Source organism: Panulirus ornatus, chromosome 16 (genome assembly GCF_036320965.1).
Source record: "Panulirus ornatus isolate Po-2019 chromosome 16, ASM3632096v1, whole genome shotgun sequence".
Classification (NCBI taxonomy): domain Eukaryota; kingdom Metazoa; phylum Arthropoda; class Malacostraca; order Decapoda; family Palinuridae; genus Panulirus; species Panulirus ornatus.
The window spans coordinates 5,635,837-5,649,824 of NC_092239.1; the positions used below are offsets into that span (position 1 = coordinate 5,635,837).

Genomic DNA, 13,988 nt, shown 5'->3' on the forward strand with positions numbered 1-13,988 from the left:
ACTACCATGTGTCAACACAAATATTGGAAAGTGCTTACACATTCATCATATTTCAGATATACCAGAAACGAGAAAAATGCAATGGAATATTCTTATGTCAGGCAGCAATGATGGGCTGGCATCACATCCATTGTGATGTCTTACAGTATCAGCATATCTAAGGGCATATAAACAAGTTCTACATTTTTGTAATTAGAGTAAAGTACTCTATTCAATGCCATGGTGAAAATAAGAGTACTATTGAATTCTATTTCTTTCATCTCCATCTGCACCATTATTGGAAGTAGGATTTTTCTACCATTCCCCTGGAAAAAGTCAACAAAAGATGCACCAAAGGCAACAGGAACTGAATAGCAAATGAAAATGTAGTTCATACAAACAAGGAGAGCAAACTTTAATCCTAGATTCGTGACATTCAAAAGTTTTCATAGTGCCTTATCAGCTTCAAAGAGCAATGAAGCATCAATGGCTACTGTTGTTCTGTGCAATTTGTTAGTAACTGTTACTCTGATCCTGTCACAGTGAAGAATGCAATGTGACTATTCCAGGGAATAACTGTTTTCACTGTATATCATAATTCCTATTCAAGCACAGTTCAAATACATTTTGGTCATTATAAATTATCAATTTTACTATACATTCTGCAATCCATAGTACAATACAGGACTTACAGCACATTAGGTTTTTGCCCTCAGTCCCAGATAGAGTAAAGAACAGGATGTATAATATACAAGGTTCTTGCCCTTATCCCTTTAAAGCTCATCTAACCAGCTGTTCATGCTCATCCTAACAATTATACTACAACACTAGGGGTTAATATTCTTAGCAGTAAGGATATTCCTTACACTATGCAATTTTCATTCAATTTTTCATTCTATCACCATTGGGTATTTCATTTATTTACTAGTTATGTCAGCAAATATTCTTCAAATGTCTAGTGTGCTGGATCTTAGACAATTAAAGGGGTGATGATTAGGAAATTATATGTTTGAAAAAGAATGCAGTATGTATGAATATCTGTGTTGAATTTAACAAAACATGACATGAAATAAATGCATAAATTACCAAATAACATTGTTCTATAATTTTTCTTACATGAGTGAGGGAAGAGCACACACAGTGAGGAAGATTCGCCAAGAGTTGTAGGAGAAATTCGGGCTCACAAATCCAATGTCATATGGAATTATCACCAGAGCAAACACTGCAAGATTGGGGACAAAAAACATATATTAATATGGCTGTTTAAAAACTTTCATTCTGCCTACCACACTTTAGTTTCACATCTATGTCTATCTTCTACAGATTATGAGGGCAATACACAAACCAAATCAGAAAATAAACAGTAAAAACTGAAAACTTTGAGCTCAGTCAGCAGAAACTAAAATACTACAAACTATAAAATCAAATACAATAAAATTGTTTTAATGAACTTCCATGTATCAAAATTTGGCTTTTAATGGACCCTCTACACCCCATCAAGCTATGTTTGGGACCTAAAAGAAATTTCCATGATAGTTCATTACACTGTAAATTCAGTCCAGAAAGGTATGAGCCCATCAGACTGGAGCCTTGGCCTTTTTTTCGTTCATTTATATATCTCCTTGTGTCCTTCTGAGGTCATGTATTATATAAATGTATAAAAATAAGAGAAACAATTGATAAAAAACGTTTCATAAATGAAAGACAATATTGGGACTGAAGAGCCAAAAAAGTGTGCAAACTTGAATAAGGACGATGACATAGCTAAAGAGAGATCATCCCTTTACACAAAGAAAATTGTTTGTAACATTAAAGGAGCGGGTGGCTGGAAATCCTCCCCTCTCGTTTTTTTTTTTTATTTTCCAAAAGAAGGGACAGAGAAGGGGGCCAGTCTAAGGCCCAGTCCTTTGTTCTTAGCGCTACCTCGCAAACGCGGGCACATGGAGAGGATGAGTGGGGAGGGATTGACCAAGAGGATATATGTGTCGGAGGTGGAGGGAGCAAGGAGAAGAGGGAGACCAAATTGGAGGTGGAAGGATGGAGTGAAGAAGATTTTGTGTGATCGGGGCCTGAACGTGCAGGAGGGTGAAAGGAGGGCAAGGAATAGAGTGAATTGGAGCGATGTGGTATACCGGGGTTGACGTGCTGTCAGTGGATTGAATCAAGGCATGTGAAGCGTCTGGGGTAAACCATGGAAAGCTGTGTAGGTATGTATATTTGCGTGTGTGGACGTATGTATATACATGTGTATGGGGGGGGGGTTGGGCCATTTCTTTCGTCTGTTTCCTTGCGCTACCTCGCAAACGCGGGAGACAGCGACAAAGTATAAAAAAAAAAAAAAAAATATATATATATATATATATATATATATATATATATATATATATATATATATATATATATTATCCCTGGGGATAGGGGAGAAAGAATACTTCCCACGTATTCCCTGCGTGTCGTAGAAGGCGACTAAAAGGGGAGGGAGCGGGGGGCTGGAAATCCTCCCCTCTCACTTTTTTTTTAATTTTCCAAAAGAGGGAACAGAGAAGGGGCCCAGGTGAGGATATTCCCTCAAGGGCCCAGTCCTCTGTTCTCAACGCTACCTCGCTAATGCGGGAAATGGCGAATAGTATGAAAGAAAGATATATATATATATATATATTTATTTATTTCACTGTTATACTTTGACGCTGTCTCCCGCAATAGCGAGGTAGCGCAAGGAAACAGACAAAAGAATGGCCGAACCCACCCACATACACATGTATATACGTAAATGCCTACACACGCACATATACATACCTATACATTACGTTTACATACATATACATACACAGACATATACATATATACTATTGATTCATATTTATCATATTTTGTCGCTGTCTCCCTCGTTAGTGAGGTAGCGCAAGGAAACAGACAAAAGAATGGCCCAACCCACCCACATACATATGTATATACATACACATCCACACACAGCACATATACATATCTATACACCTCAATATATACATATATATATACACACACAGACATATACATATATACACATGTACATAATTCATAGTCTGCCCTTATTCATTCCCGGTGCCACCCCGGCACACATAAAATGACAGCCCCCTTCCCCTGCATGTGCACGAGGTAGCGCTAGGAAAAGACAACAAAGGCCACATTTGCTCACACTCAGTCTCTAGCTGTCATGTATAATGCACTGAAACCACAGCTCCCTTTCCACATCCAGACCCCACAAAACTTTCCATGGTTTACCCCAGACGCTTCACATGCCCGGGTTCAATCCACTGACAGCACGCCGAACCCAGTATACGAAAATGATGTGGCTTTATTCGAGAGCAATTAAGGTAGTACAAAATTTCTATGAAGAATTCTCATGCAGCAGTGAAGCAAAATGCAGAGGCAAAAAACTAAGGGAAAAGTAAGGTATGATATAAAAATCATTAATAAAGTTTGTACCAAAGATATCCTTACTACAGCATAAAAACTTAATCCAAATAATTAAGTTCATGCACAAAAACATACCTGCAACAAGAACATTCCCAACCATCCAAAATGCAGCAATCGTACTCAGTGCACCACCTCGTTTATTAGCGGGCTGAAATTCACTGATGTATGCCCATACTAATGGAATACTTCCACCAACCCTAGAAGGGATTAAAAAAAATGATGGTTACATTTTCTTTACATTTGTTTAAGCTATGAACCTTACAAAAGAATTACAATTACAGTAAATATAAAATGCATGTGATATGGGACAGGAAAAGTATGTATGAATAATAGTGACAGTAACCAGAACTAATAACAAATGTCACAGCATGAAAGTAATCACAGTTTTGTGACACTACACACCAGATCTTCACTAAGAGATGGTCTATGAAAATCTTACAACTATAATGAGTGTGACACGAGCTACTACGCTATCAAATACATGAAAGAGCTGTATGAAATGAGGGACAACGGTGTCAGAAATAGTGGAAATTTTCTTCTAATGTTCAATGCACATTCCTACATCCAGTGTGGAAAGGTGCATTTAATAATAATTTTGTACAGCTTCGTCATTAAACTTTTCCACTCATACTGCTCACTTGCTTTCCTGCCCCAGGATCCCCCTCTATATGGCTCTCACAATATGCAAGAAGCTGGTACATCCAAATGGTGAGATCACAGGTCAAACTGTGGTATTCTATGAGGTGGGTAAAGGAAAACTGAGGTATAAGTGCTCTGTGCCTTTAATGTAGAAGTTGCATCTTGACTATGAAGAGTCTCTTCATATGTTGAATCAGTGTTTGTAATACTGAAAAGATGGGTGGTGTCAAAACTGCAGACAAGACAGTGTAACCCATATATGCCTTGAAAGTGTAGTTTCAAATGGGCATATGTGTGGAGGAGTGGAGTCTAAGACCAGGTTAGGAGTGTGGTTCTTCACTGCTTGTCACTTCATCATCACATGCATATATTCTATCAATGTTGCTTTTGTTATTTAGGGTGGATCCAAGAGTACAGGTTGCTTGTCTGGGAGTTGGTGGTTGGTCATGAAGTAATCTGGGTGGAGGGAGTCTTGTGCTGTTCCGGTGGAAGAAGTCTAAGGCTGTTGCAGTAAAAAGAGTCTAGTGCTGCTGCAAAGAATTGGGTGCCAAGTATGTTGACGTGGGATTGCATTGGAAGTATTTTTATTTCACAGTGCTGGTGATGAATATTCATGATCGTTCAGCAACCAATAATTGTTCTAAAAGCTCTGTTTTGTGTGTTTACTCATTATTTTCATGGGAAAAGACATGTTTATAATGATATATATCAGATTTCTGAAATCATACTTACCCTAATCCTGATATAAATCGGAAACACAGGAAGAGTATAAAAGTCTGTGCAAGTGATGACACAATACCAGCAAGAGCATTCACTAAAAGTGAGACAATAAGCACATTTCGTCGTCCATATATATCACCAAGACATCCCCAAGTATAGCCACCAACCATCATCCCTGCAACAACAAATAAAGTTACTATTACATCTATCTATTCCGGCTGTTTAACTGATTTACATGTCTATCTATCTAATCCATCCTTCCATTTAATATATCCATCAAATATTCCACATATTCATCTACTATATAATCTATCTACCTATTTATCTTTATCTCTGATGTCCATTCCCTCTGGGAACCCCTATCAAGTGGGTGGCCAAGGCAAAAGTCTCCACTTGTCCCTATCCTTACATATCTCTCTTGCATAATCCAATTCATGCATTCTTCCTCTATTTCTCTCCCTCCAGCACTCTTCCACTGTATTTCCTCATGTCAAAAGGCAGTTTAACTTGTTGCCTCCTCTTTAAGTTAGCAGCTAAGTGTGATCTAATCCTTTAAACAGAAAATATACATGAATAATCTAGTGTTTCATACAGCGCTATTTGCTGGATGTTAGAGTATTCAAACATTAACATTAGTGTCATCTGATATTTCTTACTCAATGACAACATTAAAAATGTATAAAAACAATAGCTGGAACAACTTCAATTTACAAAATGGAACACTATACATTTTCTTAAATGTGCTAATACTATTTTGGTACCAAAAACATACTCTTAAGATGATAATATAATACTATTTCATATTCTGGTACCTAAGTGAGCATATCCAGGTGATAACCAATGTGAACTTTAGAAGCCTGTCACCTGGAAAAGGACAGCTAATTGCTTGTTCACCTACATAATCTGAAAGATCAGCCAAGCAAGCACTTCAGCAATTTTATGTCATGTCCATGGTATACAAAAGATTTACACAGCACAGTAATCTGCTTTGTCACAGGAACATCGAGTAAAAGATGAATCTTTTTCAATACTATCTAAGAAGACAAACATACGAGAGTAAGAGATGAATCTTTATCAATGCTGTCTAAGAAGACAAACATACAAGAAGATCCATGCAAAAACTGAGGATCAACTTACCAAGGAATACAATAGCACTTAGCCATCCTTTATCAGATGATGTCATTTGTAGATCACACTGAGCTGCAGGCATCAGGATAGACACACACAAGATTTCTATTGCATCACTTGCATTAGCAAAGCCACCAATGATGATCAACGAATAGTGAAAAAAACCAAATCCTGTAAATATTTAATTTTCTTAATTCTTTACCTCAAAATGCAAAAATTCTACATAACAATATATCATAATGGATACTATGCATACACTTGCAGTAATGACATATCTTTTAAGCTGGATATCAATGAAAGTCTCCTCCAACCATGAACCTTTAAAATAATGACATTATACCTTAAAAGCATTACTTTCAGGAACTGGGAACAAGTACTACAGAGAAATCATATAAAATATGTTGTAACAGAAAATCTTTCCATGCAATACAAATCAATGATCTGTAAAGAGATGACCAACTCAGTAATATGGGACTAAAAGTACAGGGGTAAAAGCAAGTTATTTCTACTATGATTTATACTTCTAAGTCCCCATCTCATAACCTCTTCAGATGCAAATTTCCTGATGCTTCTGAAAATCAGATGGTTCTGAAGTAAATGGAAAATCATTTTCTTGTGAAATGAAAAAACTAATATAAGAAGAAAACAACAAAAAACTCGTGATATGGTCCTCAATTTACCCCTACAGAAAACAAAAACTGGTGAGAGCATATTTGCTGAGACAGCAAGGGTAGATGAGAGAAAGAGAAAGGAGTGGTAAGAAGAAAAGGGAGGGTAAGATGGTGATGTAAGGTGAAAAAAAATCTAAAATATAGTATAATCAAAAATTTTCATCTGAAAGCAATATAAATTCTCATTTCATTCTTATAACCTAACAATCATAGTATTCACTAGGGACAGAGTTAGTTGCCTGGACTTTACTATGGCAGTACTAAGCCTTGATATAACTAAAGTCAGGGAAAAGCTGGTCCCCATCAGTAACAAACACTATTGTTAGGTTTTAATCTCACATCCTAACCAGTACCAGTCTGAAACCCTTCCACATTCAAGATAAGAGAGAGGAATGAAGAAATGCTAAACCATGCTTGAAGCTTTACACTGCTGATTAGTATACCCATGGTACCTTACCTCTTTTACCAGATATAAACTGCTTCATCTAGAGTACTGAATTTTGGTTTCCTGATTATCACCTTACAGGGTGCAAGATTCTTCAGTCTGGATGCTGCAAACCACAAGGATTTTGAGGCTGTATTCCTTGAGTCCTTTCTTGGCAGTTTGAGTGTCATATACTTGAATGCAGCTGATCATGCCAAACTCAGCCATAACTGCTGACAGAGGTACCCTTCTAGATTCTTTTCAATATAGAATCCTCTTTCATTTCCATTTGTAGTTGTACCTTTGTTATTATTACTGTATATTTCAAAAAACTTTCATACATATTGCAACCATAATGTAACAGCAAACTAAACAACTTCAAAACAGAATATGTACAGTACAGTGAGCACTTTATGAAAGCAGCAGTGAGCAAGATAGAAAATGCTGGCTGAAAACATGTGCTCCATCCACAACTGGCCTTAGACAAAGTGAACGTGATCCCTCAAACAACCAGAGCAAAAGCTCCCACAATCATGCCATAATCAGTGTGTGGCTTCCCTAGGTCCTCATATATACACTACCCCAACTTGAAATGCTTTTCCTATGGATACTTCAAGACAGAATATATACAATACAGTTAGCAGTTTATGACAATCAGCAAAGTGCAAGCTGGAAAATGTTGGCTGAAAACATATGTTACATCCACAACTAGCCTTGCACATAAAGCAAGTGACCCCTCAACCAATCAAAGCAAAAGCTCCTACAATCATGCTAATCAGTGTGTGGATTACCTAGTCCTCACAAATACACTAACCCAACTCAAAATGCTTTCCCTATACATATAAGGACAAATAATATCTTGATACCTAACTTGCTGAGTGACGTGGTTTGGCTATTGCTAAAAAAATATCCATGGCTGGTCCACACTGGTGAGCTAACTTTAGAAAATAAGAGGAAAATGTATCCCTTATTCAAAATTCCCTGTAAACAGAGACACTGGTGAACTTTTATTTCCAAATGTTGCAATAATTTTCAAATCACAATAACCCAATACTTATCATTTCCATATTATGAAGATGACTATGAATTTTGTTAGGGCAGATAACCTATGTTACTTATCAAATATTAAGACATCCTTCATCCTATTGATATACATAAAGAGTTTAATAACCATTTCATATGCCAAGTTGTGCAGTTACTGGACTACATCTGATTGTGGTTACACCGCACATGAAAGAGTCACCTCCAAGGATGTATTATCACTAGCTATTGAGCACATGCTCCAGAGTACATTATATCCCTGCTCTTTACTGTTTGCATAGACTCAAACTGCCAGAGCCCCATAAAATGGTTCCTGGGATTATATATAATCATTTACCAATCCCTCCATGGGAGGTACTTATTCTTTACTTTCTTGCTGCTGTATTTACAACAGTTAGCTTGGTCTTGAAAAGCTAGCTGGATTACAGTCTTTTAGCCATGATGTATCACCATCAGTCGATGAAAGGGAGTACACCAAAGAAGCACAGTCTGGTCGCTGTCTGAGCCCCAGAGGTAGGGTCCAAGGGATATAAATCATAATATATCAAATCCCTGTACTTTTCATGGAAGAACAGATATGGCCAAATGAACACTTATTAACAGAATTACAGTATACTCTAGGTGAAATACTTCTTTAATTTCAAGCTACTGCATTTACAAGAATTAGCTTGGTCTGGGTGTCATAAAAAGGTGGCTCACTGCGTTTGGACCAGGCTATGCTTACAGCTGTCTACAGTGCTGTGTGCATGTATGTTCTTACATTAAGAGCACTTACCAGTCACTACAAAGTCAGGGACATCACAGTCAAACAATTATATATATATATATATATATATATATATATATATATATATATATATATATATATATATATATATATATATATATATCACGTTAACTGAACACCTATAAGGACACTCAACTCTTAAGTATATGTCTCGAATCAAACAAAACAAAATCAAGCATTAAGGTCTCACCAGCAGCGCTAATCGCTGTCTCGTAGTCATCTCCCTCATCATCGTCATCAGCTACATCTGGAAGAAAAGCATTTTTTTTTCAATGTATTAAATCTTTAAATGCAGTTATCAAAGCATTCAATCAGCCTAATTATTACAGTGAATCATTTTGTTAGTCTCACATACATTTTCCTATTCATTACAATAATGTAAGAATGGTAGCCTGCATAAGGTTTACTTAAGTCAATAGGAATCACGTTTGTTTGTATAACAACAATAATCAACCGTTTATTGATTTACCTGAGGCTAATGGCTGTATTTTATAAAGAACAATTCGTTCTCTAATAATGAAAACTCTAGGGCTACACAAAAAAAGGGGAATTAAACTGAGTGCCTCAAGAGAAACACTGTATATAGATGTAAGCTGATACACAATCTGCTCCAGTAATCACTGAAGATGATCAGGACGGTTGGTGTGCTGCTATTTTGGTTTGTAATAGTTCATAAAGATTCAATGTGATTACGGAGCCAAACTGCAAATCAGGAACATGGGATTCCTAAGGGTAAAAGGTAAAAATAGTGAGGTCCAGGTGATGTATGGAGAGTATCGATTGACCAGGTATTATTAACAGGGCGAGGAAATAATGGTACATGCCCACTGTGTAAATGATCTCGGAGTCTGTCACACGAAGTCCAAATGTTTTAGAGATAAAGGACGTACATATGACAGTTGAGAGATCTGATGATGATACAGTACTATGTTCCGTCCAGTTCAACTTATATTCAATCCCACCATAAAGGGGAGTGGAGTGAACAACCTGGATGGTCCTTGGGCCTGAGACAAGAGGGTGCAACATGGCGCCTCCATCAAGGATGCTGCGTTTATCAGGCCATAACTTACAAGGCTATGGAAGTAATGAGGTCATATCTTCATGCCTTGAGGGACACACAAGGTGAAGAAGTGGAAAGTGGAAATGGCTTCAGAGGCGGACAGCCTGATAAAACTTTATGACCAAGTCCGCAGTCCACATAATACTTGTGAGCATAATGGCTATTACGGTGTGCAACTACCTATTTCCATCACACAAGTATAACAACCTCCATACTCACCAATTCGCAGTCACAAACATGCCAAATGAGATACAAGATAAATGAGCACACGTGTGTATATGTACGGATATTTGTATACCTCTGTCTGTCTGCTTGTGTAGCGATATATATCGGACCAAAGTTGAATCAATAACCTAGAACATGCGAGGAGGGTGCCACTCTAAACGTGAACACACGAAAGGTGAATGACTATCATGCATCAAGAGATGTATCTTTTACAGGATATATCATGCTAAAGGTGACTTACTAGCCTATAACATGCGACAAGCAGTTGGCGTGCGCTAACAGACCCGAGTGCAATGTTGGGCTATACAAAGCCAGACGGGAATCATAAGGCAAGGAAGGCGAGTTTGCGACTATATATAAGACAAAGGTAATGGGGACGCACTGAGGGCCATGTAGGAGGCTGGTGTACGCTTGCTGGGTGCCATCTCCTTGCTCACTCGTGCGTCAGATTGAACTCCCTCAACGATTCCGTTGGCAAATACACTTCGAACTATACCCGAATTTCACACAGTGCCAGTTTATATATCCTCAGTATTTGCTGTTAATATTTAGTAAACTAAAATAAACTATATGAAGATATCTAAAACTCGTACTATTTGAAGATATCTAAACCTCTTACATGAAGATATCTAAAACTCAAAAGTTTTAAAACAAGGAAACACTTTGTAATGTAAAAAATTATTTTCGATTTACACAACGGACAAGGGACATAATTTACAAGCTATGTTTACTTTGTTACATCAACTATATGATCACAAGCAGGGAACGGCGATCCCTGCTTTTTTTTCCCCCAAAAAAGGAACAGAGGAGGGGGCCAGGTGAGGATATTCCCTCAAAGGCCTAGTCCTCTGTTCTTAACGCTACCTCGCTAATGCGGGAAATGGCGAAGAGTACGAAAGAAAGAATATATATATATATATATATATATATATATATATATATATATATATATATATATATATATATATATATATTGTTAATATTTTCTTTTCATGCTCTTATGATGTTTCCTGTAGGAGGGGGAGGGGGCGTCGAGAATGGATGACGGCGAACTATTATGAATATTGTACATACATTATATATATATATATATATATATATATATATATATATATATATATATATATATATATATATGGGTGTGTGTGTGTGTGTGTGTGTGCCTTCTCCTTCGTCTGTGTCCTGTCGCAACCTCACTAACGCGGGAAACGTCGATTAGCACTAGTATTCCCACGTCTAAACTTCACGCAGGGAGCACACACGCCGGGACTACAGCCCAACGATAGTTTCCAGTTCCTACTGTTGTCAGTATATATATATATATATATATATATATATATATATATATATATATATATATATATATATGTATATATATATATATATAAACCTAATGCACAGTTATTATGCCATAGCTAATTTTCAACACTTCTATCCTCAGAACTTATTACTTTCGAGAAAGTGTTCCTTCATCTTTCTAAGTTCGGGCACAATCCTTAAGTAGCATATCCACACCAACGATGACACAGTCAACCAACAGCAATAAGCAAGTAGCAACACGCTTCACAGTACGATCTTTTTAACGTGACCCCCTCAAAAAACAAATGTTCGTTTTCCTTTCCGCCATCGACTGATAACTGGAGCCAGCCACGGGCCCGGGTAGGGAGCTCCGTCCCTACCGACGTCGACAAATGTACGTTTGGCGGGGTATTATATTGGCGCACCCGTAAATCGATGTCCGGTTACCCGTACGATGAATTTAGCTCTATATAAATACTTGCGTTACATGTCAATTGGTGGAAATTATTCAGTTGTGATAAATGGGTGAAGCACAACGTACTGCAAGAATAAAATCTGGGTTTCGTAATTTGGTACCTTTCATTTTCCTCGTCACTGTGATGATGGCTTCAGGAGGCAAAACAAACATTATTCCAAGCCACGTGTACCAGTAGATATACAAGTGAGGTGCTTTATGTCCTATGTACCATTATTAGTTTATCCATTCAAACCTAATGATGTCAATTACATTAAAATTCTTGTATATAATCAGATCCGTTGCATATATATTTTCCGGATGCCAAATGCCTTAAGGGACAGGATTACTTACATTCGCCGTAATTCCTTTCAATCGCACTCGAGCGGTAAGATTTTTAAAAATTTGTTATTTAACGTTTTCCTGAGACAAAAGTAATAAAATGCGTGCTAGCATGCGTCGATGGGTGCGCTAGTGCGTACATGCGCATGCGTGTCTGCGTCAATGGAAATTTCTATGTTGGATTACAAGATGCACATCTGCACATGGATTAATTATGGCAGACGGTGTGACACTTGGCTTATACGTGACAAGTCCCGCCCCTACTACAACCCACAAGGATTTTACTAATGACAAACGCTTGTGGCGCAACCACGATAATACACGCCCCCATACTTCGCCAAGCACGTCCGTTCTCGGGGGACATGAGGAACGTCCTTTATAAATGACGTCACCAGCAGGGAATAACGCTTTCCAAGAGCAAGGAGTAAACTACACGCAATGGTTGCTGTTTTGTCACACATTCAAGGATGTTATGTCGGACCCAAGTTAACGACATGTTCCGTGTGTATCCATATGAGTCAATACATGTGTCCATCGTTATATTCATGGACGTCTAATGGTTCAGCTCTTACCCTTAGAAGCCGAACTTTTAAAAGGACGATGACAATGTTTCAAAGTTCTGATATGAGGTTTCAGTCATGTCCCAATTGACCTGGCAAGAAGCAATGGGTGTATTTTCTTTTCCTTTAAGGAGGAAGGGACATGGCGGCAACAAAAATGGTATAGAGCTTACAGTTACCATAAAAGTACATATTTAAGAGTAAACAATCCATATTTTTTTCGATTTTACATATATCTTTACTTAATCTATAGGATGATGTGACATAAGGGAGGATAGTTGTGATTTGAGGGGGGACTTTCCCCCTTCTCCCAGCTATGCTCAAGTACACATTATACTATGGGAACAAAGAAAAAATATAAAACACCAGGAAAAAAAAGCAGAAACACGAGAGAAAGAGTCTATTACGAAGATGGGAATTTTGATGAAAAAGAAAAAATTGGTGCTTGACCCAGCTGGAATATATATATATATATATATATATATATATATATATATATATATATATATATATATATATATATATATATATGGTAAGATATGACAGGATAAGTGAGGATGGGAAGCTTTAGTTTTGATTAATAGGTTTGGATAAGGTTTGTGAAGTTTCGTTGTTAAATCTAAGTTAATAAGATTAGGATGGATTTTTTCTTTGGTAGGGGGAGGGGGACACGATAAATTGGTAATAGTGCTTACTTAAATATGCAGGTATAAGCAGGATGTTTAGGATGTGGCTTGTTTAATACACAGGACCTTAAAGTCACTCGTTATGCTGAACTCTGTACGATTTTGTGGGGTGGTGCAAAATCAGAAATGGAAGTAGCTAGTTACATATAAACAGGGTTTGGGTAACTCACAGCAGGTCTGTTTAAAGATGTTAGGAGGGAAGCCCTTTCCGATGAGATCTAGGAGCCATGATGGAACTGAAAACGTTGTTTGTGTGGTATCGCCAATACGTCTTTAGAGTTTGAAGGTTACACTAAGGGTACGAATGTCGGTTTTAGGTTGTGTGCTCAGATGCACTTAAAGCAACATAAAGGTGAACTTTTGTTTCTACACTCGTCTCTGAATCATAATAATATAATGATCTCTCCTACAACTACCTTGGCTTGAGTGTTTGCTCATGTTTAGTTATCATTGTTTAGACAAAGTAGCGTGAGTGGGTGTGACGGGGATGAAGAGATGGTGTTGTACATACGTATTT

The 13,988-nt window shown here is 37.5% G+C and overlaps 1 protein-coding gene across 8 annotated transcripts in view; it reads right to left on the reverse strand.

The window, feature by feature from the left end:
- LOC139754084 (synaptic vesicle glycoprotein 2B-like) overlaps window positions 1-13,988 on the reverse strand; it is a 41,663-nt gene that overhangs the window by 15,387 nt on the left and 12,288 nt on the right. For 4 of the 8 annotated variants that reach the window (XR_011713829.1, XR_011713834.1, XM_071671135.1 and 1 more), the window contains exons 2-6: window positions 9,036-9,092; window positions 5,932-6,093; window positions 4,807-4,969; window positions 3,511-3,632; window positions 1,096-1,201 (exon numbers count right to left, since the gene is read on the reverse strand). Coding sequence is in view for 2 of the 8 variants with exons in the window: in XM_071671135.1 (XP_071527236.1) it covers window positions 1,096-1,201; window positions 3,511-3,632; window positions 4,807-4,969; window positions 5,932-6,093; window positions 9,036-9,092 (610 nt within the window). In the remaining 6 variants the exon portion in view is untranslated. Of the gene's footprint in view, window positions 1-1,095; window positions 1,202-3,510; window positions 3,633-4,806; window positions 4,970-5,931; window positions 6,094-7,050; window positions 7,248-9,035; window positions 9,093-10,512; window positions 10,669-11,581; window positions 11,786-13,988 lie in introns of those variants that run through there. The other 4 variants (XR_011713830.1, XR_011713831.1, XR_011713833.1 and 1 more) reach the window with 4 other exon arrangements.